This window comes from Sus scrofa, chromosome 6 (genome assembly GCF_054392235.1).
Source record: "Sus scrofa isolate SSC_HxYL_T2T_F1_AM1 chromosome 6, Sscrofa_HxYL_maternal_Yorkshire_Landrace_v2.0, whole genome shotgun sequence".
NCBI lineage: Eukaryota > Metazoa > Chordata > Mammalia > Artiodactyla > Suidae > Sus > Sus scrofa.
In genome coordinates this window covers 147,706,230-147,731,764 of record NC_139388.1, presented here as the reverse complement: position 1 = coordinate 147,731,764, position 25,535 = coordinate 147,706,230, and the positions used below count along the sequence as shown (strand labels likewise).

General features: G+C 37.7%; 1 protein-coding gene across 50 annotated transcripts in view; it reads left to right on the top strand.

Moving 5' to 3' along the window:
• Positions 1–15,708: 15,708 nt before the first annotated feature.
• Positions 15,709–25,535, top strand: part of LRRC7 (leucine rich repeat containing 7) — a 537,967-nt gene continuing 528,140 nt past the window's right edge. For 46 of the 50 annotated variants that reach the window (XR_014807988.1, XR_014807993.1, XR_014807989.1 and 43 more), the window contains exon 1: positions 15,709–16,457. Coding sequence is in view for 11 of the 50 variants with exons in the window: in XM_084964727.1 (XP_084820853.1) it covers positions 16,456–16,457 (2 nt within the window). In the remaining 39 variants the exon portion in view is untranslated. Of the gene's footprint in view, positions 16,458–16,586; positions 16,657–25,535 lie in introns of those variants that run through there. The other 4 variants (XR_014807986.1, XM_084964701.1, XM_084964696.1 and 1 more) reach the window with 1 other exon arrangement.

Here is a 25,535-nt window from a genome sequence, read left to right as displayed (position 1 = left end):
AAAAGTCATGTAAAGGGTGATCACAGCCACTTGTGATGTCAGGTGCACCTGTGGTGTAAGCTGGAGAATTGCAAGCAAACATGCATGAAAAACATATCTGAACTATAAAAGTAATAATCAAAGTTACTTAGATAATATTTATTATTTTTTAAAAAGTAGTACAACCAATAGGATTCTTAAATACTATATTAAATTTGGAAATGAAGTGTTTTTACGTTATTCTCCAAATCTTCTTCTTTCTTCTCGAGCTTTAAGGTCTTATTCAAGTGCCTTCTCTTCTAAGAAGGAAACCACCGTAAACATCATTCCTTTATAGCTTACTTTAAGAAATCTAAACACACTCAGAATTTCCTCAGTTTATTCCCTTCTCTACAGATTTGATGGTGTCATGGGGCTGAATCACATTTTGCCATTTGACCCCCATAATTTCTGACTTTTCTACCTCACACTATCTCATTCCCTGGGATCTCTTCTGTAATTCTTCACCAAGTAGTGGCCAGTATTGTACATAGCCGCTCCCTTCCTCTTAGATTTCTTGTTCATGTCAATTGTAAACACTGTCACTCACTGCCCACTTTATTTGCAGAATAATGTATCCAGTATTAACTTCTACCTTCAGCTTTCATGCCCATTCCAATCCTCAGAAAAATAAAATAATAAACTCACTCAACTACTATGAATCATCACATCTTAGAAAACAATGAGTTGTAAATAATTGTCAAAGATATGTATGTATTTTAAGCTCCTTACTGGATTGAACTTACTTTGAGGAATTGCACCTTACTTCCTTATGTCACCCATAGTTCTTTGTACTAGGTACTGCTCTATTCTATGGTTTTTTGTTTGTTTGTTTGTTTATTTATAGAATAGACTATCTGGAAAAAAGAATTAGTGAAAGGACTATTTCCTTATCTCCATCACTTCTGAAATAGTGTATATAATTGATTTTCTTTTCTATTTTTTTTTTTTTTTTTTTTACTTACAGGAGAGAATCCAATAGCCCATTTTTTGTTAGAATTTTTCCAAACAACATCTGTGTGAGATCACTGGAGTTTAAAATCTTGGAAGACAAAAGCTTGGTCTATTTCATCTTTATTGTAAAAGTTTGTGGGAATTTAGAGGCAGGGATTGATAGATACATCATCAAAAACAATTTTCTGGAGATGGTACAACAGAAAGTAGCCTTCTGGGGGTTAAAATAGTGGACTCCTTCTTGGGAAGAAAACAAACAAAACAATTTTAAAAAGACTCTAACTTCTAGATGTAAAGAAATTCTCAGAATCACAGTGGAGCAAGATAACAGGCAGTAGCATCAGCTCTATAGATTGCTGAATAAACCTCATCACATAAATAGAATTTCTGACCTTCTTCCTATTCTCTAATAGACCTAGATGCCTCTGCTGGTCATGCAAATAAGGCAGTGTAATTTATATTCTTCTTTTCAATGAAAGTGCTTTGCACATAGTAGGTACTCATTAAAGATGAATTCATTTTTCATTCATGTTCATTGCAGAACTGAAAGTCTGCTACTGGCATATATAATTTCCAAAAATCAGACATATTAGCGGGCATAGGAAAAACAATGGTAAAGTAAAATAAAAAGGAATTTTACTTAAATCATTTGGTATACATTACAGTCTTAAAAGACATTTAAATTCACTATGGGTAATATAAGCAGCCAGTTCAACTTTAAATTCATTTTTTGTATAATAATTCTGCTACCAATATAAAATTGTGATTTATTTCTAGAGAAGTAAAATAATCTGTTTAAATTTAATGTTAGTATAAGCATGGAATTCTTAAATTAATAAAGTGTATATTTTAGAGAACTAGCAATATATCTTGACATGTTCAGAGATATACAGTACATAAAGGTTAAATAGCAATGGTAAAATCTTCCCAGTTATTTTAGACTTTAGAAGATAATATCTGCATCCTGATCCAATATCTATTCATATGATGAAAGTTAAAACCACCTCTACTGTTTTAATACTGTGAATAAATTGCATTCTTGATGATTTTCATATTATCTATTCATTCTCAACACTCCTAGATTCTTCCTTATTATTTTTAAATGCTTTGTAGTACCAGAGAAACCACCGTAAAGAAACACATACTATTCATTTCTATTTGAAATCAAATATCAAGCTTAAAGCAAAATGACCGACAGTGAACTGTATTTAATTTCATTTTCTTATGCAGGAACAAATGCACTAAGTAATCCAAGCTCAGAGATACTGGTGTATGGTATTTTCAAGCAATGAAACTAAGCAAGTGTTACTGAGGTTGAAGGTTACCCAGTGTGCACTCTTAGTGTCTGATGGGAAGAATAAAGTTATCAAAAACCCTTTAGCTATATTCACATGATGCCAAATTCCTGTCCGAACACTAAAACATTCTTTTTTGTTTGTTTGTTTTTTAGGGCTGAACACCAAAACATTCTTTAAATCAACTGGGTGAAGTTTATTTATTTATGAGGTTTAAATCCAGGAGGATATCAGAGATTTTTCAGATCTGTGACATTTTTCTTGGTAGAGAAATGAGGAAAAGGACCTAGGGGTTGGGGTTGTGAAGACATGTAATGAATTCAGAAAACTTCAGCACCTTTTCCTTTTATTACTAAGGTCTCATGAGATTTAACTAGAAACTAATTTTCTATAGGGAAGTTCTTCATTTCTATATCATTGTCTCATTTCTGGTTATTTTCTTGCCACAGGTAAAAAATATGATGAAAAAAATCATCTTGTCTACATATAGGTAATATGGCATATCCTCTGCATTTCAGATTTTCATAAAAGGTATAATGCTTAACTTCAATTTAATAATTATTGCAGATATACAAATTAAAACATCAAGTGTGTTTGTCTATTACATTAGGAAGATTTAAAAGATGATTTACCAATCACCGTTTACCATTTACCCAGTGTCAATAAGTAAGTTTAACATTATGACACTAAAAAATGTCATCTCAAAACTGTGATGCAATAGATAAATAGTCCTATTTCCAAAATACAGCAACCCAAATATCATTAAAACACTTCTAGGACAAAACATCTAGAAATTCTGTATAAAATAATAATCCTTCTTTTTTATCATTTTTGGGGACAACTTCCAAGAAAGAAGATAAATTATTAGAAGACAAAAAGATTGAAAATAGGAACCACAGTGGTAAGAAGCATCAAATATACAACTCCTCTGAAGTGGGAACCTCCTGCACTATTGGTGGGCATCTAAATTGATACAAGTGCTCTGGAAAAGAGTGTGGCAGTTCCTAAAAAAACTAAAAACAGAGCTCTACAATATGATCTAGTAATCCCTTTCCTGGACATCTATCCAGAAAAAAAAGCATAATTTGAAAAGATACATGCACCCCAATATTCATTGCAACACTGTTTACGATAGCCGAGACATGGAAGCAACCTAAATGTCCATCAATAGAGGAATGGATAAAGAAGACGTGGTACATATATACAATGAAATATTACTCAGCCATAAAAAAAATGAAATAATGCCATTTGCAGCAACATGGATGGACTGAGAAATTATCATACATGTGTGTGTGTGTGTGTACACAACTCTTCTGAAGGTATGTGCTAAATTTGCCAAGTAATCTAGAATCTCCCTAGTAATAGGCAGCTGAGTAGGACACTAGACCTTTAGCCTAGTATAGGTGAGAATTCACTGAAACCCCTACTTAAAGACAGAAAATTTGAAGGCCTGCATTTTCACCAAAAGTTTAATGTAAAAATACTTACTCCTGGAAAATAGTAATTACAAAGCACATTGTTTCAACTTTGTCTCTGGGTGGGGAAGAAAGTCTTTTTAGCGTTTATAATCACAGATATGTTTTATTGAGCACTTTGGACTTATTTGAGTAATCTGGGAAACCCACAGCTAAAAATTAAAATAATTTGGGTAGCTAGCTCTCTGTGTCACCTGAAAAAAAGTGCAAATCTTTATTGGAAGGAAATAACTTTAACCAAGGGTTCACATTTTTTGCGCATGTAATATCCAACTGATAATGAGCTCAGAATCCAAGTAAATATATTACCATGAGTCAGGAGAACATAAATCCCCACCCCAGGAAGTTCCTGTTGTGGCTCAGAAGTAATGAACCTGACTTGTGTCCATGAGAATGTGGGTTCAATCCTTGGCCTTGCTCAGTGGGTCAGGGATCTGGTGTTGCCGTGAGCTGTGGGTAGGTCGCAGATGTGGCTTGGATCTTGCATTGCTGTGGCTGTGCTATAGGCCATCTGCTGCAGCTCCAATCTGACCCCTTGCCCAGGTACTTCCATATACTGCAGGTAAGGCCCTAAAAAAGCAAATAAATAAATAAATAAAATTCCCGGAGTTCCCGTCGTGGCGCAGTGGTTAACGAATCCGACTAGGAACCATGAGGTTGCGGGTTCGGTCCCTGCCCTTGCTCAGTGGGTTAACGATCCGGCGTTGCTGTGAGCTGTGGTGTAGGTTGCAGACGCGGCTTGGATCTCGCGTTGCTGTGGTTCTGGCGTAGGCCGGTGGCTACAGCTCCGATTCGACCCCTAGCCTGGGAACCTCCATATGCCGCAGGAGCGGCCCAAGAAATGGCAAAAAGACAAAAAAAAAAAAAAAAAAAAAAAAAATTCCCACCCCAAATTAGACTCCTGAACCACAGATATTGAAATTATTAGACCAGCATTCAATATAAAAGAGTGAATCAGAAACATGGACATGAAACATGATGCTTTCAGAACAGATCAGAAAAATTTATATGCAAAAAAAAAACTTGTTGAAATTATAAGTATAATAAATGGGACTCAAAATTCAATAGTAGGTTAAACAATTACATTAGCTAGTTGAGAGAGAATCAGTTAACTGGAAGATAAAGGCCACATATTACAAAAACTACAACACAGAGAGACAAAGAGTAAGATTAAAGAGTAGTTAGTGATATGGAAGATAAAATAAGAGAGAGATTATAGGGAATGGAAGAGACAGTGTATAAAAAGGTAAAGGTTGGATTTTTTTTCCAACATCAATTTTTAATCTCCAACAGCATAAATAGAAATAAATTAAATAAATTAAATAAAGCTAGGAAATGATAGGGAAGGAAATTCATGCCTAAACACAGAGTATTCAAAGACAAAAATAGGCTATCACAATGACCACAAGAATGAAAAGAATAATTGGCTCCAGAGAAATGACAATTAGACCAAGAGGATATATTTCAACAGTAGCCATGAAGACCAAAACCTACAGAATAATATCTTCAAAATAATACAGAATAACAACTTTCAACATTGAATAATATACCATCTAAATTATTATCGAAGAATAAGATGTCAAACTAGACATTTTCATTTACCCCCAAAATTTGGAATTGGAAGGTTTTGTAATTCTATTTTCAGGAAGAAAATTTTACTGAAACAAAATGTTATCCTGAATCTAAATGAATCTATTTCTACTTGTTATATGGTAACCAAATACTTTTAAAAAAATTTTATTGAAGTACGGTTGATTTACAATGTTGTGATACCAAATACTTTTTTTTCTAATGATAAGGTTGAAAACCTAAATAAAATTGGATAATAGCAAGCAATGTAACTTTATACCAGTTATTCTTATAAATCAATAGCATCAAGTCTCCACCTTGAAATATGCTCAGTATCTATACTAAATATTACCATTCTGGAATATATTGAAATATTCCAGTTGGATTTATGTACCGAAAGGCACTTCTTTCATCTTGAAGCAGGCAAAAGAGAATTAACCAAAAAGTCCTGGGCTCCTGACTACATATGTCCAAACTATTCTATCTGGCTTTTACTAAAACTAAGTAATTTTTAAAATTCATCAAATTGCTGAACTTACTGTTTAGCACCACTATTTGACTTTTTTCTGTCAGGCAAATAGCGATATCACAGCTTAGTATATCTTGCCATAATCAAATTAGAATTATATTGAACTTATATTTGCCTCCATCATTTCCATTTGGGTTTAGATGTGGTTTCACATAATAAACAAAAATGTAGCATAAATATTCCTCTGCATATGTCTATTTTCCCATCTTTGAATGGAAAGACATTCTTTTCTAAGAATTCTCTCTCAACTATACAGTTACAAGCACTCCTTGGAGACACTGTGTGTTCAGTTTCAGACCACCTCAATAAAGTGCATATTGAAATAAAACATCCCACAAATATTCTGGTTTCCAAGTGCACATAAAAGTTATGTTGATACTATACTGTAGTCTATTAAGTTTGTAATAGCATTATGTCTAAAAAATGTATATAGATTAATTTAAAAATACTTTATTGCTAAAAAATGCTAATCATTATCTGAGACTTTTACAAATCATAATCATTTTGCTGGTGGAGGGTCATGCCCCAAATTTGCTGGCTGCTGACTCATCAGGGTGGTGGTTGCTGAAGGTTGGGGTGAATGTGACAATTTCTTAAAATAAGAAAACATTAAAATTTGCCATATCTGTTGACTCTTCCTTTCATGAACAGTTTCTCTGAAGCATGCAGTGCTATTTAACAGCATTTTACCCACATTGGCTTCAAAATTGGAACCAATCTTCTCAAACCTTGCCACTATTTTATCAACTAACTTTTTAATATTCTAAATCCTTTGCTGTCATTTCAACAATCTTTGCATTATCTTCACCAGGAGTGGTTTCCATCTGAAGAAACCACCTTATTTGCTTATCCATAAAAAGAAATTCCTGTTATTCCTGTCATGGCCCAGTGGTTAATGAGCCCAGCTAGTATCCATGAGGGTGCCAGTTCAATCCTGGCCTTGCTTAGTGGGTTAACGATCTGGCGTTGCTGTGAGCTGTGGTGTAAGTCACAGATGCAGCTTGGATCTAGCATTGCCGTGGTTGCAATGTAGGCTGGTGGCTACAGCTCCAATTGGACCCCTAGCCTGGGACCTCCATATGCTGTGGGTGTGGCCTTAAAATGACCAAAAATAAAAAAAGAAATTCCTCATTCATTAAAGTTTTATCATGAGAGTGCAGCAATTCAGTCATATCTTTAAGTTTCACTTCTAATTGTAGTTCTCTTGAATTTAGAGTTAGAATTCTAGTTCTCTCTCTCCATCATGTCTGCAGTTACTTACTCCACTGAAGTCTTGAACTTCTCAAAGTCATGCAGGAAGGTTGGAATCAGCCCTTCCAAACTCTTGTCAATGTTGATATTTTGACCTCTTTCCACCATGAATCACAAACATTCTTAAAGACATTTAGAATGGTTAGTCTCCCCCCACACACACACACCTGTAGCATATGGAAGTTCCTGGGCCAGATTGAATCTGAATTGCAGCTACAACCTACGCTGTAGCTGCTGCAATGCCATATCCTTAACATGCTGCTCTGGGCTGGAGATTGAACCCATGCCATCACAGAAACAATGCCAGGCACTTAACCTGCTGTGCCACAGTTGGAACTCCCCAGAAAGTTTTCAATTTACTTTGCCCAGATCCATTAGAGGAATGTCTTCACTATCTATGACACCTATAAACTTACAAAATACATTTCTTAAATAACAAGGCTTGAAAATCAAAATGACTCTTTGATCCATGTGCAGCAGAATGGATGTTGTCTAAGCAGGCATGAAAACAACACTAATCTCATTGTACATCTCCACCAGGGGTCTTGGGTGCTCAGGCACACTGTCAATGAACAGTAATATTTTTAAAGGAGTCTTTTTCTGAGCAGGAGGTCTCAATACTGGGCTTAAAATATTCAGTAAACCGTGTTGTAAACAAATGTGATGCCATCTAGGTTTTGCTGTTCTGTTTATGGATCACTGGCAGAGTAGACTTAGCATAATTCTTAAGGCACCTAGAACTTTTGGAATACTGAGTGAGCATTGGCTTCAACTTAAAGTCACCAACCGTGTTAGCCCATAAAAAGAGAGTTAGTTTGCCCTTTGTTTGAAGCTATATATTGACGTCTCCTCTCCAGCTCTGAAAGTCCAAGTGGCATCTTCTTCCAATAAAAGGTTGCTTCACGACATTGACAATCTTGTTTAGTGTAACCACCTTCATTAGTCATCTTAACTAAATCTTCTGGATAAATTGCTACAGCTTCTACATCAGCACTTTCTGCTTCACCTGACACTCATTTATGGAAATGGCTTCTTTCCTTAAACTTAATGAACCAACCTCTGACAACTTCAAACTCTTCTCTGCCATTTCCTCCCCTCTCTCAGGCTTCCTAGAATTGAAGAGAGTTAGGGCCTTGTTCTGGATTGGGCTGTGGTTTAGGAAAGTTGTGGTTGGTTTGATCTTCTATCCAGACCACTAAAACCGTCTCCATATCAGCAGTAACCACATGTTGCTTTCTTTTCCATATGTGTGTTTGCTGGAGTAGCACATTTAATTTCCTTTGAGAACTTTTCCTTTGCATTCACAACTTGACCAACTGTGTGGTGGAAGATGCCTATCTTAGCTTTCAACATGCCTTCCTTTAGTAAGTAATCTTAGCAGATTAATCATTTCTAGCTTTTGATTTAAAGTGAGACATTGTTCTTTTCACTTAAAAATTTAGAGGCCATTGTAAGATTATTGATTGGCAATATTGTTGTGTCTCAGGGAATAGGGAGGCCCTAGGAGAGGGAGAGAAATGGAGGACTGTCTGGTCAGTGGAACCACCAGAACACACACATTTAATGATTAAGTTCACTCTCTAATATGGGTGCAGTTTGTGGCACCCCAAAGGAATTACAACAGTAACATTAAAGATCACTGATCACAGATTACCATAGCAAATATTATATTACATTATATTATAATTATTTCAAATTATAATAATGAAAAAAGCTTAAAATCTTTTGAGAATTTCTGAATTGTGACACAGAGACAAAAAGTGAGCAAATGTTATTAGAAAAATAGCTCACGTAGATTTGCTCAGTGCTCAGTTGCCACAAAGTTTCAATTTGTAAAAACAACATCTGTGATGTGCAATAAAGTGAAGAGCAACAAAACAAAGTATGCCTATAGGATGGGCCAGCAGGAATCCAGGATCCTGCTGATAACAAGGACTACACTAGTAGTTATTTGGAAAGGTAGAACCATTAGACGCATTTAACTGTAGCTAATTTTTCATTTATCCATCTGCAGTTGTGAAAAAGCCCAAAGCTGGGGAAAAAAAAAAAAAATCAACAAATACTATTTTATCTGAACTTCTAAGGAAAGTGGTGTTTCCTTACTGACTGATTTAGCACCAACTTAATATTAAAATGTACTGATTCTTGGATTAAAGACTATGTTATCTAAGGGAAAAGTGGATGTTGCACAGGCTCACTGTGTGTGGATGAAACCCTTCAAACTCTGATTAGTTACGCAGTTTGAATTCCTATACTTGCAGACCACTGAAAGTTCTTCAGCAGTTTATAGCTGTCATTTAAAAAAAAAATTTAAAACCATTAATTCCTCACCTATTTTTTATAATGCCAAAATCCTCAAATTAATAATAATGTACTGTATTTAAATTTATTATCATTGGATAATGTAACTTCAGAATCAGAAAGAACTTCCAGTTGCTTTAAGTATATACATATTATTTTTAGGAGGAAAAAAGTGTGTTTTATGATTTTATATAGACGTGATATTACCCAGAGATGTCAAAGACATTCTCAGAAAATGTTTATGCATTGATGTGTTATTGAACTCATCTACACTATTTAAAAAATATGTATTTAATTCTTCTTAGCCGGTCTTTTTACTTGTATTTTATTTTATTTATTTATTTATTTATTTTTTGTCTTTTTGCTATTTCTTTGGGCTGCTCCGGCGGCATATGGAGGTTCCCAGGCTAGGGGTTGAATCGGAGCTGTAGCCACCGGCCTACGCCAGAGCCACAGCAACGCGGGATCATTAACCCACTGAGCAAGGGCAGGGACCGAACCCACAACCTCATGGTTCCTAGTCAGATTCGTTAACCACTGTGCCACGACGGGAACTCCTACTTGTATTTTATTTAAGATAAACTCCCTACTGGAGTACTGGTATGTTACATTTGCTATGAACTGCTTGTGAGAGAATATTGCCAGTATGATGTAGTTCTATGTATGGAGTGAGGTAGGAATTAATTCTGGTTTATGTTTCAATTATACTCCTGATGAGATAACTGACTGACTTCTGCCTCCCAATTATTGTTCAAGTTTCAGTCTTTGTATTTGGTTCCATCTATCTCTCTCAATTGTTTCAGTTGAAAACTAGACTAAAGTACTATAGTTTCATAATAAATATTGCGAGGGAAAACAAAGCATTTCATCATACTTTTTTAAATATGTCTTTGACTTTTCTTCATTCTTTCTTTTTGGGCTATTAATTCTTAAGCAAAAGTAGATCCATGATAGCTTCTTTAATTTTTCTCACACTGTGATCTCTTGGAAAGAACATGATGGAATATAATATTAAAAAAAGAGCATATATGTGGTGTGTGTGTGTGTGTGTGTGTCTGAGTCACTTGGCTTTACAGAAGAAATTGGCACAACATTATAAATCCACTATACTTTAATAAAAAAAATTAGATAGACAATGAACTTTTCTGCTGCTAAAAAAAAAAATTTTATTCTTTTAAGGAAAAAAAAAACAGATTGTAAAATCACAACAGCTTATCCTATCTAGTCATTTTCAGATAGTTTAAAGTCTGAAAGATAAAAATTCTAATTATAAAAGTTTAGGAGGGAGTTCTGTCATGGCTCAGTAGTAACGAACCTGACTAGTATTCATGAGGATGCTGATTCCATCCCTGGCCTCACTCAGTGGGTTAAGAGTCTGCTGTTGCCATAAGCTGTGATGTAGGTCACAGATTTGGCTCAGATCCTACTTTGCTATGGCTGTGGTGTAGGCTGGCAGCTGCAGCTCCAATATGACACCCGGCCCGGGAACTTCCATATGCCTCAGGTGCAGCCCTAAAAAGAAAAAAAAAAAAAAAAATCTAATTATAAAAGTTTTAGCATGCAATATAGGAAAATATATTTATATTCTTGTATTTATATTCTTGGGATGGTAAAGATTTTCTTAAACTAGATACAAAGCACATATCATAAAGTACTGATTAAGTTGACATTAAATCAAAACTTTTCATAAAAATGTACCATATTATGAAAACTGAAGATGAGCTAAAACTGACAATGGATTGGAATCCATGATACGCATAAACACATCAAGAAAATCCAAGTGAAAAATGCATAAAATATATAAACAATTCACATTGGAAATTTGGATAGTTAACAAATATAAAAAGTACTCAGTCTCATAAGTAAGCAGGAAAACATGCATTTAAGCTGTAATGAAATACCATTTCACACCCCTCAGACTGGACAGGACAGTATGAAAGTGTCTGGTAATACCAAGTTCTACCAAGATGTGGATTAAAAAAAACTTTTATAAATTTTAGTGGAAATGTAAACTGTTTGAAAACACTTGAATATTGAATATACTCTACAACCCAGGAAATCCACTCATAGATGGCATATAAAATAGAAAAATAGTCATACATACACATAAAGAGATATAAACAAACATGTTCATAACAGCATTACTTATAAAAGCAAAAATTGTCATCAGATACACTATCATGTAGTAGTAAAAATTAGTGAATCAGAGTGACACATATCAAGATGATTCATTCTCACAAACATAGGGTAGTTTTTTCAAAATCAAAAGCAAGTTGCAAAAGAATACATACTGCATTATATCATTTCTATAAGGATTAATTTTCCAAAGCAATATAAAAACATTGTTAGCAGCAAAAGGGCATGAATTTTATTAATGTACAAATGTACAAATAAGTAAAAAATTTAGGAATGAGGTTAGCTTTGTGGGGTGAGAGGAGAAGACACAGAGGAATGGTAGAGGAAGTGTCAATATTATTCATATTTTCCTTCTTAAGGTGCATGATGGGTACATCAGTGTTCATTGTAATTTATGTATGTAAATTTTTTTTAAATTAAAAATAAAAATATTAAAATATCATCCAAAGTAATTAAATGTAACAATAACCATTTTCTTTAGCCGAATTTACTGTTAATCTGAGTGGTTAGTGTCACAGTAAAGGCCATCTAACAGATTAATTTGAGGAAGAACCTAATGACTCCCACTTCCTGTTCAGAGCTTCTCCCTGTTTTCAAAAGCTAACAGCACGCCATTCACTTATGGCACCCCCACTGATCCTGATCCCGACCTATCAAGATCTACCAGCTCCAAGGTCTTCAAATCTGTATCCCCATAATCAAAATTTAACAACGCTTTCTGTTTCCCCGAGGACCCATATCTAATTAAGCCAAATCTGCTAGGATGTTAATGGTTGGTAAAATTGAAAGTATTGTACTTTCCATACGGAGGTTTTTTAAAATCAGGAATCTCCAAAGAGGAAATCTTTTAGGACAAGGATTGACATACTAGATATCCATTTCAAAAATTTTAGTAGTGTGACTCAAAGGAATTGATTAACAGTTTATAAAATTTTGTGGGTGTAAAGTTTAGCCATTTATAGATGTAATCTGAACAACTAATCTGTTAAAACTGCCTTGATCTAATTTTTAAAGTTGTTACTGGTTTTGGTGCTGGACCTCTGCTTGAGTGACAGCCTAAGGATATTCAGCATTCATCTTTTTCCAATCTTCAGACAGTCATCTGCATTTCCAGAGTGTAGATGACAGGGCAACTTGGAATTTCAAGACAGCACCCACATTTGCATTTCAATAGTTCTGTAATTCTATGAAACCACTGAAATCTCTTCAATATGCTTCATTGTTTAAATAGTGAAGGTGGCCAAAATTTGTTCAAGATTGGAAGTCTTAGGGGAAAAAATCGGGCCATTGTATACAAAGCCTATTCCAAAGAGAATACCCTTCTTCCTTCTTATGTTTTTTTAACAGTAAAATCATGTTTGTTAAAACCCATAGGCACTGCATTACACCTGCACATATTTAAAATCTTTTTATCTACTTGGATCTCTATGGTCTGAAATGAAGATTCTTGGATATTACAAAGAGGAAAGGAGAACATATGGTTTGAAATATATTACATATTACATCAATTTTTAATTTGAGATTTCTCCCCACTGGAAGGGAAAATTTTGTTTTCACTTAGGAAAACAGTTTCACTTAACACAGGGGAGGTAACTTCATTGGTAGGTATCTCACCTGTTTGTAAGGATCTGTGGTTTCTTCATAGTTGGCTATGATTTTAAATTAAAAAAAAATTTTTCCAAATATTTTGGTAAAAGGAATGAATCCTGGAGTTAAAATAAGAAATTCTGAGTTGAAATGCAGGGCAATTGGGTACCTTTCTGAGATGAGTGTTCGTGCCTTTCCTATAAGTGTGGAAAATGTTATCCACCAGTTTTAGGAAAGGATTAAATGAAAGACTATATGTGAAAGTTCTGTGCAAACCGTATCCAAGAGAACTTGAAGCCTGTAAAGGATTGCTACAATTGTATAATTGTGTGAGGTTATGTTTTTTTCAGTTTTCAACTGATACCTAAAATTTTTCATCTAAACAACCCCATACCTCTGGGGTGGGAAGCTCCACAGACTGAAAACTAACTGGTTCACAGAGACTCAACTACAAGAGTGAGAGTTCTGAGCCCCACATCAAACCCTCACGTGCGGGGATCTGGCACTGGGAGAAAGAGCCCCTGGAGCATCTGGCATTGAAGACCAGTGGGGCTTGTGCACAGGAGCTCCAGGGGACTGGGGGAAAGGGAGACTCCACGCACACGGACTTTCACGTGCACTGGGTCCCAGGGCAGAGCAAGGTCTCCATAGGAATCTGGGTCAAACATGACTGCAGTTCTTGGAGGACCTCCTGGGAAAACAGGGGTGAATATGGCTTGTTGTGAGGGATGGACATTGAAAGCAAAGCTCTTGGGAATATTCAGCAGCTGTGCCTTTCTCTAGAGGTGGCAATTTTAGGAAAATGTGGCCCCACCCATCAGTCAGGGCTGAGAAGCCCCAGGGCAAACAACAATCCAGGTGGGATCACAGCTCTGCCCCTCAGTAAACAGGCTACCTAAAGACCCCTCAGGCACACAGCTGCCTCTAATCCCATGCAGAGACTGAGCCCCACCCACCAGAGGGATTAGAATCAACTCCAAACAATTTTCCATCGAGCCCAGACACTGAGATGTGGCAACTGTTTACAAGGACAAAACAATGGGTGAAAAAATACAGCTCTACAGAGGTCAATTAAAAAATGTGTCCTTTTAATGTTATTTTCATCTCATTGCCATTTCAAACCCTTTTGTGGTGGTGTTTTATAACACATTAATAATCTGCCTTTTATAACACAAAATAATCTGCCTTTTCAAAATATACTCCCATCTCGTTTTTCTTCTACATGCAAATAATATGATATACTAGGACGTTATCCTTAAAATTCAGCCCACCTTCATGGCCCGGGTAAGTGAAAAATAATCATTCTTGGTACTCTGCAAATTAGGTGTCAATCTCCAAAGTCTCTTCCTTGACAATCCCTAGCAGTCAGAAAGATGCTTTTTGACCTTGAAGATTTTAGCTTGGCAAATCTAAGAATATGAGCAAATGCATTTTCTTTTCAGTAAACTGTGAGCTTGCATCCACCCCACAGTGGCAATTGAATGCCATGCAGTCTGACTGTATTAGCCATGTAGAGAACCAAAGGGGAATTCCTTCTCTCTTATAATGAGGAAACAAAAAGCCTACAGCCTATATTCCACAAAAGAAAACAAAAATGATTCCAGAATAATAAATCTAATTTCAAAGAGAGAATTGACCCGTCGGGTTTAGAGAATAAAAGAGAAGTCTAAATATAGCACTAGCTTCGTCAATATTTTTCTTAACATATTGCTGTTTATGAGAGTTTAAGGAGAAGCGTGAGAGAATAAAGTGGCTGTGTGTGCCTTTACGTGAGTGTGTGTGAGTGTGTGTTCGAGGCAGGAGGAGTGGCGGTGAAAACATGAAGGGTAGTTGGAAAACCCCTTCTCTTTCTGCTCACTCCCAGGGCAGCAGCCCCGGCTCCAAAATGAGAGGGGAACGTGAGAACAGGCACAGAGGTCGTTGCTGTGACTGATGTGAAGCGACCGACCCGCTAGCAGAGACTTTTCTCCTTGGCAGCCAACAACCTGCAGCGGGAAAGGCGGGCGGGGGAGGAAACCCCGAGGAGGCGCTCCCGGCCGCCTCTTTGCTGAGATAGCAAGAGCAGCAGCCTGCGGAGCCACGAGCGCAGCGTCACCGAGCCGGTGCGGGTGCAGGGGCGCTCAGAAGGCGCAGAGGCCGGGAGGCGCTGGTGCGGCGGAGTCGCCCGCGCTGCAGGACGCCGAGCGGCGCCGCTCGAGCGCGGCGGGCAGGTCCAGCAGCAAGGGGAGCCCCGCGGCCGCGCGCTGCCGGGCGCAGTGCCTCCAGCACCTGCCTGGCGCACAGCAGGCGACTGAGAGAACCCAGAAAGCTCGGCCTGTTGTCCCGCTCTCTAAAAACAGCCTGTGCTGGAGCCGGGAGACTGCGACCATTTCAGTTCTCCGCCAGACTGGGATTTTTTTCTTCTCACAATTTGGGGGAAACCGAGTAGAGGTCAGAGGGGCAAGGCGAGAATCTCAAAAAGGGGCCGAGGGTTGTGAACGTGGCCACCCCCTTCCCCTTTGCTGGAAAATCTCCTTGACATTTTTCACACTTTGAAGCAGCTGCAGCTGGTGTCGTCGGAAAAGGGGGTGGGAAAAAAGAGAGGGGGCGGGGAGAGCAGGGAGACACAGCCAAGAGCCAAGAGCAGCGCCTCCTCGCCTGCCAATCCTGGCACCTGTGCACCGAGCCACTGCACCGAGGAGGACCCCACTCCGGGCGAACCCCAGGCTTGAAGCCACGGACACTCAGCCCGTTGGCAGCGGGTTCTCACCGGAAGGACCTGCAACCACACACTCGGGCCACAGCCGTCGCCTGCAGCCGCGGGAGCGCCTGGCCCTTCGGAACCGCCCGCTGCGCCTGGGTCTCCGGGGATCCTCGCCCAGGAAAGGCGCGGCAGCGGGCCGAGGGTGTTACAGAGTTGGGTGCAAGATTCGCCTTTCCTGCTCATCTCTTCTCCGCCCAGGATTTATTGTCTGTGGAGCCTTCTGGGGGTGGGGAGGGAGCTGCGCCTCCGCCACCGCCGCCGCCGCCGCTGCTGCGGTCGCTAGCGCGGCGCGCTGGGCAGGCGGAAGCTGGGGAGTGGATGCGCTCCTGCCTCCCCCGCCAGCGCTTCGGGTTTCCCCTCGGCAGCTTCCCGCCGGAACCTCTCCAGCCGTCCACCTGAAGGACACCGGCACCATGGTCTAACGTGGCCCCTGCCTGGAATCCCCTCATTCGCCTCCTCTTCTTCTTCGCCCCTCCTCTCCTCCGAGGACCCTCGTGCTCACTCCACTGCGGACCCCCGAACACTTTAAGGAATAACCCTTGGCAGCTGCACGATTCACTCTCTCCAGAACCTCATGGGCAGTTTCTCTCGCCGGTGATGTGAGTAGGACACTATCGCTCCGTGGCCGGGGGTGGGGTGTGTGTGTGCGGGGGTCTCACCGTTTGTAGCCTTGGTGACAGTGAGCGCCGGAGATGCGGGACCCAGGCGGCCGGCGCGGGGCGGGGGTGGGAGGACCCGAGCCTTCAGCGCTCTCTGGGAGCTGCTTGCGTGGTGGCCCGTGGAGGCGGCGGGGATGTGGTAGGTTGCGGGGCATTTGGAATGGGGTGCCAGCTGTGCGGGTGCAGGAGAGCACCCAGTGGTCTGCGCTAGCAGGAGAGCTTAAAGGGTTACATATTGCGAAAAGGAAAGGTAAAGAGCGAGTTTTGGCGCTGGTGCTGGGACCTTTGGTTGGGCTGAGGTTGATTTTAGCTCCTTATCATCTTGGGTATCTCCAGTCAGCTTTTTCCCGAAGGTATCTAAAGGATGAAGCGCTCCTTTATTCTCTCTCCCCCTACCCCCTCTCTCTCTCTCTCTCTCTCTCACACACACACACACACACACACACACACTTGTGGCAGGTCTCATCTGTCCTTTTATCTTAGAAGCTTCAGTATTACTGTTTGATGTCTTATTTGTTCGAATATATATATAATTATAAGCTCTTTCTGCCATTGGGGATTGAAGGGAAAGGGTGCGGTTTGGGGGGTTTGGAGGGGAAGAAGGAGTATAACATATTGGAGAACCAAAAGAAGTCGGGGAGCGATGGAGTGAAAGCTTTCTTCCTGGAAGTCAGGGAAAGCGATGTCTCCTTTCCCCTAAGCTAGGTAACTCCTGCCCACACATCTCCTTTGTGTTGCACCGCGAAGCTGGTGAACCTGCACTATTTCCAATCCCAGGGCTGGGCGCCCATTCAGCATCTTGCATCCTCCTCTTAGAATCATTAAGGATGCAGGACTAGTTTCGGATGCTACGTGGAAAAGGAGGGAAGCACATTAACATTACAATAACCATGGCACCTTGGCTCCTGGAGAATTAAACCAGCTGCCAAAGGTCTCCTGTCTTAGTGTTTGGGGGGTGAGGGGATAGGGTTGTACAGAATGCCTTTAAAAATAGTGTGACTTCATAATAACGGAGATGGCTGCAAAATTGCTTCATTACACTACTTCTTGGCCATCGGGGCTGAATAAAGGACCCGCCTCCGCCCTCTCCCTCACTATCTCCTCCCCACCAAGTCACAAAGCAGGCGGGCTGGGCGAGAGGGCGCAGTGCCAGGCGAAGAAGGGAAGGGGTCACTTTCACAACTCCCGGGGGAATCGGCTTCAGAGAGGAACCATCTGCGACTCCCACGACTCCCATGTTCCTTTCGAAGTTCTCCTTCAAAAGAAATTAGAAAAGGAGGTTGGGGGTGGCGCTCAGTGAGACTGATATGATATAAAGGTCCTCCACCTGCTCTTTTCCATTACTTTCCCAATACACTTTCGACACATCGAATTTACCTGCAGTGGTAACTGGGTCAACCACGTAAATATGTGTACCTGTTTACGCTGAAATGTGGTTCTCTTGGTAGATGCAAAGCAATTAGTATGTGAGCACATTTTAACCTGGGTAAAATTTCTAAGCACAATAGAGATTTCATAGCGTGGGCGAGAAGAGTGCATTCCAGCGAAAGCAGGACACGTGATCTCCAACGGGAGAGATACAGTATTAGGAACTCGATTTTCTTTGTTCCAGGCTGAGCCTATGAGATGCTCAGCATCCCTGTTGCTTAAGTCCACCTATAAGAGGGAAAAATAATAAAGTTGACGGGGGCGAGAATAGAATGTGGAGAAGCACAGGTAGATACCTGTGAAGGATTTGAACCTTCTGCTCCCAGCCACCACCAATCTCTCCTCCTTTACTGCCCACCTGCCACCCACCCCCACTCCTCGCCCTAGCTAGCCCCCTGTTTAAAAGTGAGGCATTCCTTCCGGAGACGTGGCAGAAAAGTTCTCCAGCCTCTGCACACGTGGGTTCTCTAGCGCCTCAGAACCTGCTGCGTTTGGCAACAGATTCTGCCACCTCCCCAGTCCAAGTGTCACGCCTCTATCTAGGCGTCTTAAGTTGACTCTTAGAAAACCACCACGAGATTTTGTGCAAAAGACAGTACAGCAGAGTCAGATCCCCACTTCTTGAAGCCATTCATCACACCGGGAAGGAATGAGAAAGTAGGGATGTAGGAATGAATTTATTTTTCCTTAGAAATAAGTCATATGACTATAAAGTATACTGAGGATAGTGTTTAGCGATGTTTGTGTTTGGCCTCCCACGGAGTTTATCAGGCCTGTGGAATGTCCTGAAGTGTGATTATTTGGTAATTTCATGGAGCTAGAACTTGGTCTGGACTCATCATGTAATTAGAGTTACTCGGGAGTTTCTTATTTCATTTTTCACTCCTTGTTTTATAAGTGATCTTAATGGGCTGAAGTTAAAAAAAAAAAAATGTGGGCTATTTCTGTCCTGTGCTGCATTGCATCATACTAATATGTGGTGGTAAGGAAAGCAGAGTCAATTTCCATGACATATTATGAAGTGAGAGTTCTTTATACATTTTTTAAAAATACTTGACTGTCCAAGAAAAGATGTGTACTTACCATGGCAACCCTTACATTCCCCATCACGTGTGCCTGCACATATGCAGCTTCAGAATTAGAAACCACTTCTTAAAGAAATAAACCTGTTTCAGTTACAGTGGCCATGTTTTATTCTGAATTTTAGTGCTGCTTTAGGGTGGCAGTAAAAAATTTTCTCAATTAAAATCTCATTCCACTTTTGTTTGTAAGCTTTTAATTTTTCTGCTTCCTCTATAAAATACAGAATATAGCTTAAAGTGTTTTTGTGAATCTGTATTATTTTTGTGTGCTTTGGATTTTCAAAAACTGTGAAGATATAAATTAATTTCACTATAATTTTTATCAATTATGAAATCATTAAATTACCATGTTATCCACATAGTGTCAATTCCCAGGAGTATTTCTTAGATCTCTCTCATTTGTAGTTCTTGGTAATGGTAATACTTGATATAAAAATCTGGTTTCTTCAATTATGACTTAAAATGTCCACTTTTAAAAACAGCTGAAAATATGAAGATAAATTATATTTTCATTGATATATCAAAATTACACCTCTTTTTACTATGATTTTATCTTCTGATGACTTTTGCCTCAATATAAGGATGGATCCTTCATTCCATAATTTCATACTCAAATTAGCAGAGTAAACAAAGAGTAAACAACTATTGATAAATTACCATGTGATTTATTTCTAGATCCTTACTCCATTTTTTTTCCTTCAGATAAATTATTTCATAAATTTTGGAAAAAATCTTCATATAGAGAATATATGTTATTCACTGAGTATAACAATTACACTCACTCATCATCAAAAAAAGACATTACTTGGAGTATTTTGTTCTCTCCAGTAACAATAGATGCTTTTATTCTTTTTTGGGTATGTCTAATTAGTCACATGAATTTGCAGAATAACTTGGGGAGACCATTAATTCACATCTGTGACACAGAACAGACCTTTAGTTTGTGCCAAGCCAATTGACCATTAAGTAATTCATATCTCCAAGGAAAAACATATTGAAGATGATTCTAGGATCTCCTGATAACTCTGACATTTTGACTTTGAAGCTCTTTATTACGTCACTATATCAGTATTCAGTGGAGGGTTTTTAATGTATAGGAGTAAAAATTGGAATTTTAATATTAAAATAGCAATTTGACCATATACTGTAACTATTAAATTATACTCTGAGGGACCACAAAATCAGAAGGGAGATGCCTAAATGGTAAGTTTTGTATTTCGTTAAAATACTGATTCATGAGTTGTCACTAAAACTAAAATTTAAAAGTGGTGCTATAAATCAACAATGTTTGGAAAATGATCAATAATATTTTTGACACAATCAGTATTTATCCTTTATGAAGGAAATCAATAATCTTATTCCTTTATGAGCTTTCTAACCATGTTTTATGAATCAAGTTTGAATCATTGGAAATATTCATGTTTTTATAAAAAATACTCTAGTGCACTATCCTGAGGTAGTGAAAGAGGGTTAAGAAAACCATAGGTGCTTCCAGAATTAATACATGAGCTTGGTAATATAAATCAGCCTCATTTAATGCTGTAAAATAGAAGTAGTGATGATTGCTAATTTATAATTCTAGTACATAGCAAATAATACGACAAAGTGGTACATTTTAGAAGATTACAACATAAACTTTTTGGTACAAATCAGGTTTACCACTATAATTGTGTGTGTGTGTCCGGTTGTATGTCACGACGGCATGTTAGTTTTTGAGGTATGCCATTGAAATAGTTAAATGTATTTATTTCCTGTCTTGGAATTAAGTGATTATGCTTAACATTCATGAGCCTCTGTGGTCAGGAACCATCCTTTGTCATCTTGCTTCCTTAGCCATAGTGCATGAACTGTAATCATAATTATAATAACAGCTACCAGCTCTATTGTAACCTACCATGAGTCAGGTGTTTCACTTCAAAATAATCCTTTAAGAGACATTATTCTTACCATTTAAAGGTTAGAAAATTTGGCTTCAAAGAGAAAAGTGGTAAGTCCATGTAACGTAGCTAGTCAGTGATGAAGATTTAAACCCAAATTTGGCTCCTGTACCTTTTTCTCCATACTATGCCGTCTCCTTCATAAGCAAAAATTGATGCTTGTTAAATGACTGAATTCTGTAGCTCATTGAATTATTTGCTATTGAATAAAGAAAACTTAATATTTTGAAACAGCTTTACAAAGTGATCTACATATCTGGCAATGCACCGATTACTTTTATGAGCGCCATTTAATATTGGTATAGAAGATAATGCTGCTTATCTTCCTGGCATACTTAATTCATGATGGGAACATTTAATAAGCTGTTACAATCTGTCATATCAAAATATATTAAAGAAGTGTTCAATAAAACAAGTTTTGAGTCAATAGCTGTCATATCCACTTTGAAACTCTGATGATATATTTGATATATAAACCTCTTGAGGAGTATCGCATGTGCTATTTAAATTATTAACCATAATGAAAAATTATCATGTGTCATTCAGTGACACATGGAAAAATTCTTAAATAAATTTAATAGCCCAAAGGATTTCCTGCATATACTCACTTTCATTATAAATTAAAATCTCTATACAAAAATATTATTTTACTTGAATAAACATGAAAGCAATAATAGTTACCAGAGATGAAGTTTTGAAATTTATATTAGCATTGGCATGATCTGTTTATTTTAACACTAGAGTAGATGCAGTTGTAATTGTTCAACTAATTAATTTACTGGCTTCTTAAAGATGTGATTTCTTCAGTTGTGTGAGGGTAGTTTTGCTGTACATGAAGTTCAGTAAGTTTGGGGGCATGTTTAACTTCGGGAGAGAGTGGTACCAGGCCCAGGGTGGTAATATAACAGATTTATTGAGAACAAGGGGATTGCAGGGTACGTGTATGTTCAGATGAAGAGAATTAAATTTTGTGCCGTTCAAGAGGTAAAACAGTATGACAACAAGTAAGAAGCTATAGATTTCAATTATACAGAAAAAATAGGTGACCTGAAAAGAAAAATACTGACAGTGTAAGTACTATCATTATAGGATTTTTCACAGGGATAGAGGGAAGGAGGTGGTACTGTGGAATACAGAGCCAGGAGAGGAAAAGATGGGAAAAACAGTGTAAGAGGGCTATTTTACTTAACTCACCAAGAGAAAAAATTACAGGCTTTTATGCTGCTATCATATCGAAAGAGATAAAGATATGTTTGTGTAGAGGCAAAATATTTTGTAGATGGCTGTCTGCATTATCAGATGCTTTGGTAATGGAAGGAAAGGCAAGAAATGAACCTTATTGAGATAGTGCCTAAATGTAATGAAGACATTTGCTTCACTAAAAAGGTGAGTAATGGACACAAAGCCAAAAATGTGTCAGCTGAATTTGGAGAATTAATGTGACACAAATGGTGTAACTAAAATAATTTAAAATGTAAATAATTAGACTTGAGTGTTATCTGATTGAGTGTTCTGCATCTAATGTATTCACCATTGCAGTTCTTACCACAAGTAGGCATCTTCCAGAATCATGCAGGTTGGAGATGTTCCTCAGACCACGCTTTGAGCACTAATAGCACATTGAATATTTACCAGTGTTATTCTGAGTCAGTGTAATTCAAGACATGGAAAAAATGTTCTTTCCCTACTTCAAGTGTGATTAATTTCTTAAGACAATTATAAAAGCTATTGTAATTAAATCAAATACCTATTTAAACTTCCAGTGATTGTTAAATATTAGCAGTGCCCTTAGGGTAATACCATATTGCTGAACATTGGGCATACCACACACATACACAGACAGCTGTAATCGTTCTGTTCTAAAGTGCATACTCTCATATAGCTGTAATCTTACCATTTCGTGAGATCATAGCACTTCAGAAATGGAAAGGATGTGAGAGGGTCTTATTTTACAAAAAAGGAAAGTTTGCTTTCTTGTTCAAGGTCACACATCTGTTAGTAAGAAAAACATAAATACAACCAGATCACTTGGCTCCCAACCTCTGCCAGTAAAACCACACCCTTGGAATTAGTGGGGTTTTTAACACCTGAACAAAGGGAAATGGGGAAAACAACCTTAATCCAATAAATCCAGTTAATGAAGCCAGCCAATCTGATGACCCACCCAAAATATATTTTTTTCTCATTTCATTTTTCACTTGAACTTTGGCCTTAGTTTTTATTTGGCTTATGTTTTTTGGACAATTGCCTTATCTTTCCATTTTGATTTGACTGTCTAGGCAGTTTAATTCTATACATTTTACATTTATTAAGTATTTTCTTTTTTAAAGGTACCTTTATTTAAGGAATATGGAATTAAATTTCACTAATATTAAAGCAGTCTGAATTCCAATACTATATCCTTATTAATGAGAATTAAAATGTTATTTTATATTATTGATCTATTTTGTATAATGCCAACTAAATTAATAGTAGGTGATGGAGTAATGTTCAATTCATTTTAGATAAATGAATTCTCTTCTAAATTTGCTAATTTCATGAAAGATTAATCAGTGAGTTTTCTTAGCAAAAAGCAAGAATTATTTAAAGTAAGGTTAGACTCTTCTAAAATATATTGCCTTGTATATTGATTAGGAAAAATTTTTAATCAGGAAAATAAAATATGACGCAATTTCAATTTTAAAAAACACTCATTTTGAGAATTCACTGGTGGCACAGCCGGTTAAGGATTATCCCTGTCACTGCTGTGGCTCAAGTTTGATCACTGGCTTGTGAACTTCTGTAGGCTGTGGGCATGGCCAAAAAATTTTTTTAAATTCAAAAATACTCATTTCTTTTAATTCTTTTTTCATTACAACATTACATTTTGAAGGGTCCTCTGAAATAATGAATTTCCTCTTAAATATTTGTTTGTCTGTCAGGTTATGAGTGTTATGACTTTAAAGAAAAAAGTTCTCCGTTCTTTAATCAGACAAATTTGAATAATGGCTCGTCATTTAATATTTTTTTCTAATGCTAAAATTCTGAGTCCACTTTATCTAGAAGCTGATTACTGGGAAAACTGAAGGCAAGATATTTTCTAATCTGCTGCCAAAATCTATTAGTAATACTTACAAAACATTTTTGAAATTATAATATACATCTCAAAATATGAATTTGGTTTATAAATAATGACAGAAATATCTACAAACAAAAGTATTTATTTAACAGGACATACCTACATAGTCACATCTAATAACCCTTTTTAAAGGATGAATTAAAAATTCTTATCATGGCAATAATGCTGAAAATTGAAGAAAAAACATGACTAAATTGATGCATTACATATCAGCATATTAGCTATGCTTTTCATTTGTGGAATGGTTCTAATTCATGCCAGCTTTCAGTGTACTGTTCTGGGACCTGTGGGTGTGATAAAACGGAACATGTTTCTGCATCTGTGAATATAATCCCACACACCATTTTACATGACAAAATCTGAGTGTTTTAAGATTAGACTGAAGATAAGACAAGATGTCAACCTTTACAGGCCCAGGGTTTGAGCCTCCGTAATAATACCTGTTAATCTTTCAAAATATCTAATGCTATTTGAAGAGATGTTATTTAGACATGTACTCTAAGGAGTAAGGATGTTTTGTGTTTGCTTGCTTGCTTGTGTATTTTCTTGCTTGCTTGCTTTTTCAGCCTCGACATAACTAAGGTTTGCTTCCTGCAGACAAAAAGCAAGCTGCTGAAACTCAAACACAGTAGATACCAAAGTGGGATATGAACAAGAGGAAAGGCAATGTACTTTTGTACTTTGGTACAGGAGAAACTACGAGAACTGCAGTACATATTTATTTTCTCCATAAAAATTATAAAGAAAATAAGCTATTACAAATGTGTGGATTAACAGGATCACATTCTGAACTGAGACGGAGTAGATACCCATTGATGAAAATATGTTGGAAAAACTAGGAAAATGGGTCATTGAGAATGCATTTATCTTAAAGTCTAAAATGTGCTGGGGAGTAAAAAAGTTAGAGCAAGGTTTATATAAACAGTGTTTAATGTCTGTTTTTCCTAAATATAACTGTATATATATGTCATGCTCTTAGTCCTAGGTATACTTTCTGTGTAGCCTATCCTAAATACACTCCCTGAGCCTTGTCTTCTGAAACAGTTGGCAAGGTATATATTTTGTCCATTATTTATTAATTAGCATAAATTCAGCTATGACTACATGGTGTGATAGTGATGGCTAGTGGAACAATATCAGTCTCTCTGTAGTTGATCTTGGGGATGCACTTGTCACTCCTTTTGGCACTGCCTGTGACCAGGGAGGCCCCAGACCTCAAGGATACATGTCTTCTTTCAATGTGTAAAGTTATCCATTAATTTTAGATTGGAATATATTCTTAATCTTCTTCCCCTTTTTCCAGGTAGAATTTCTTTGCATGACAGTTTGTAAAAATCAGGAATGCAGAACAAAAAGGAAGTTGGATTTGGATTCTGAGAATATGGATGAACATTTTCTCATCTTAAATGTCACTTAGTGTTTTCAATATTATTGCTTAACAAAGGATAATAGT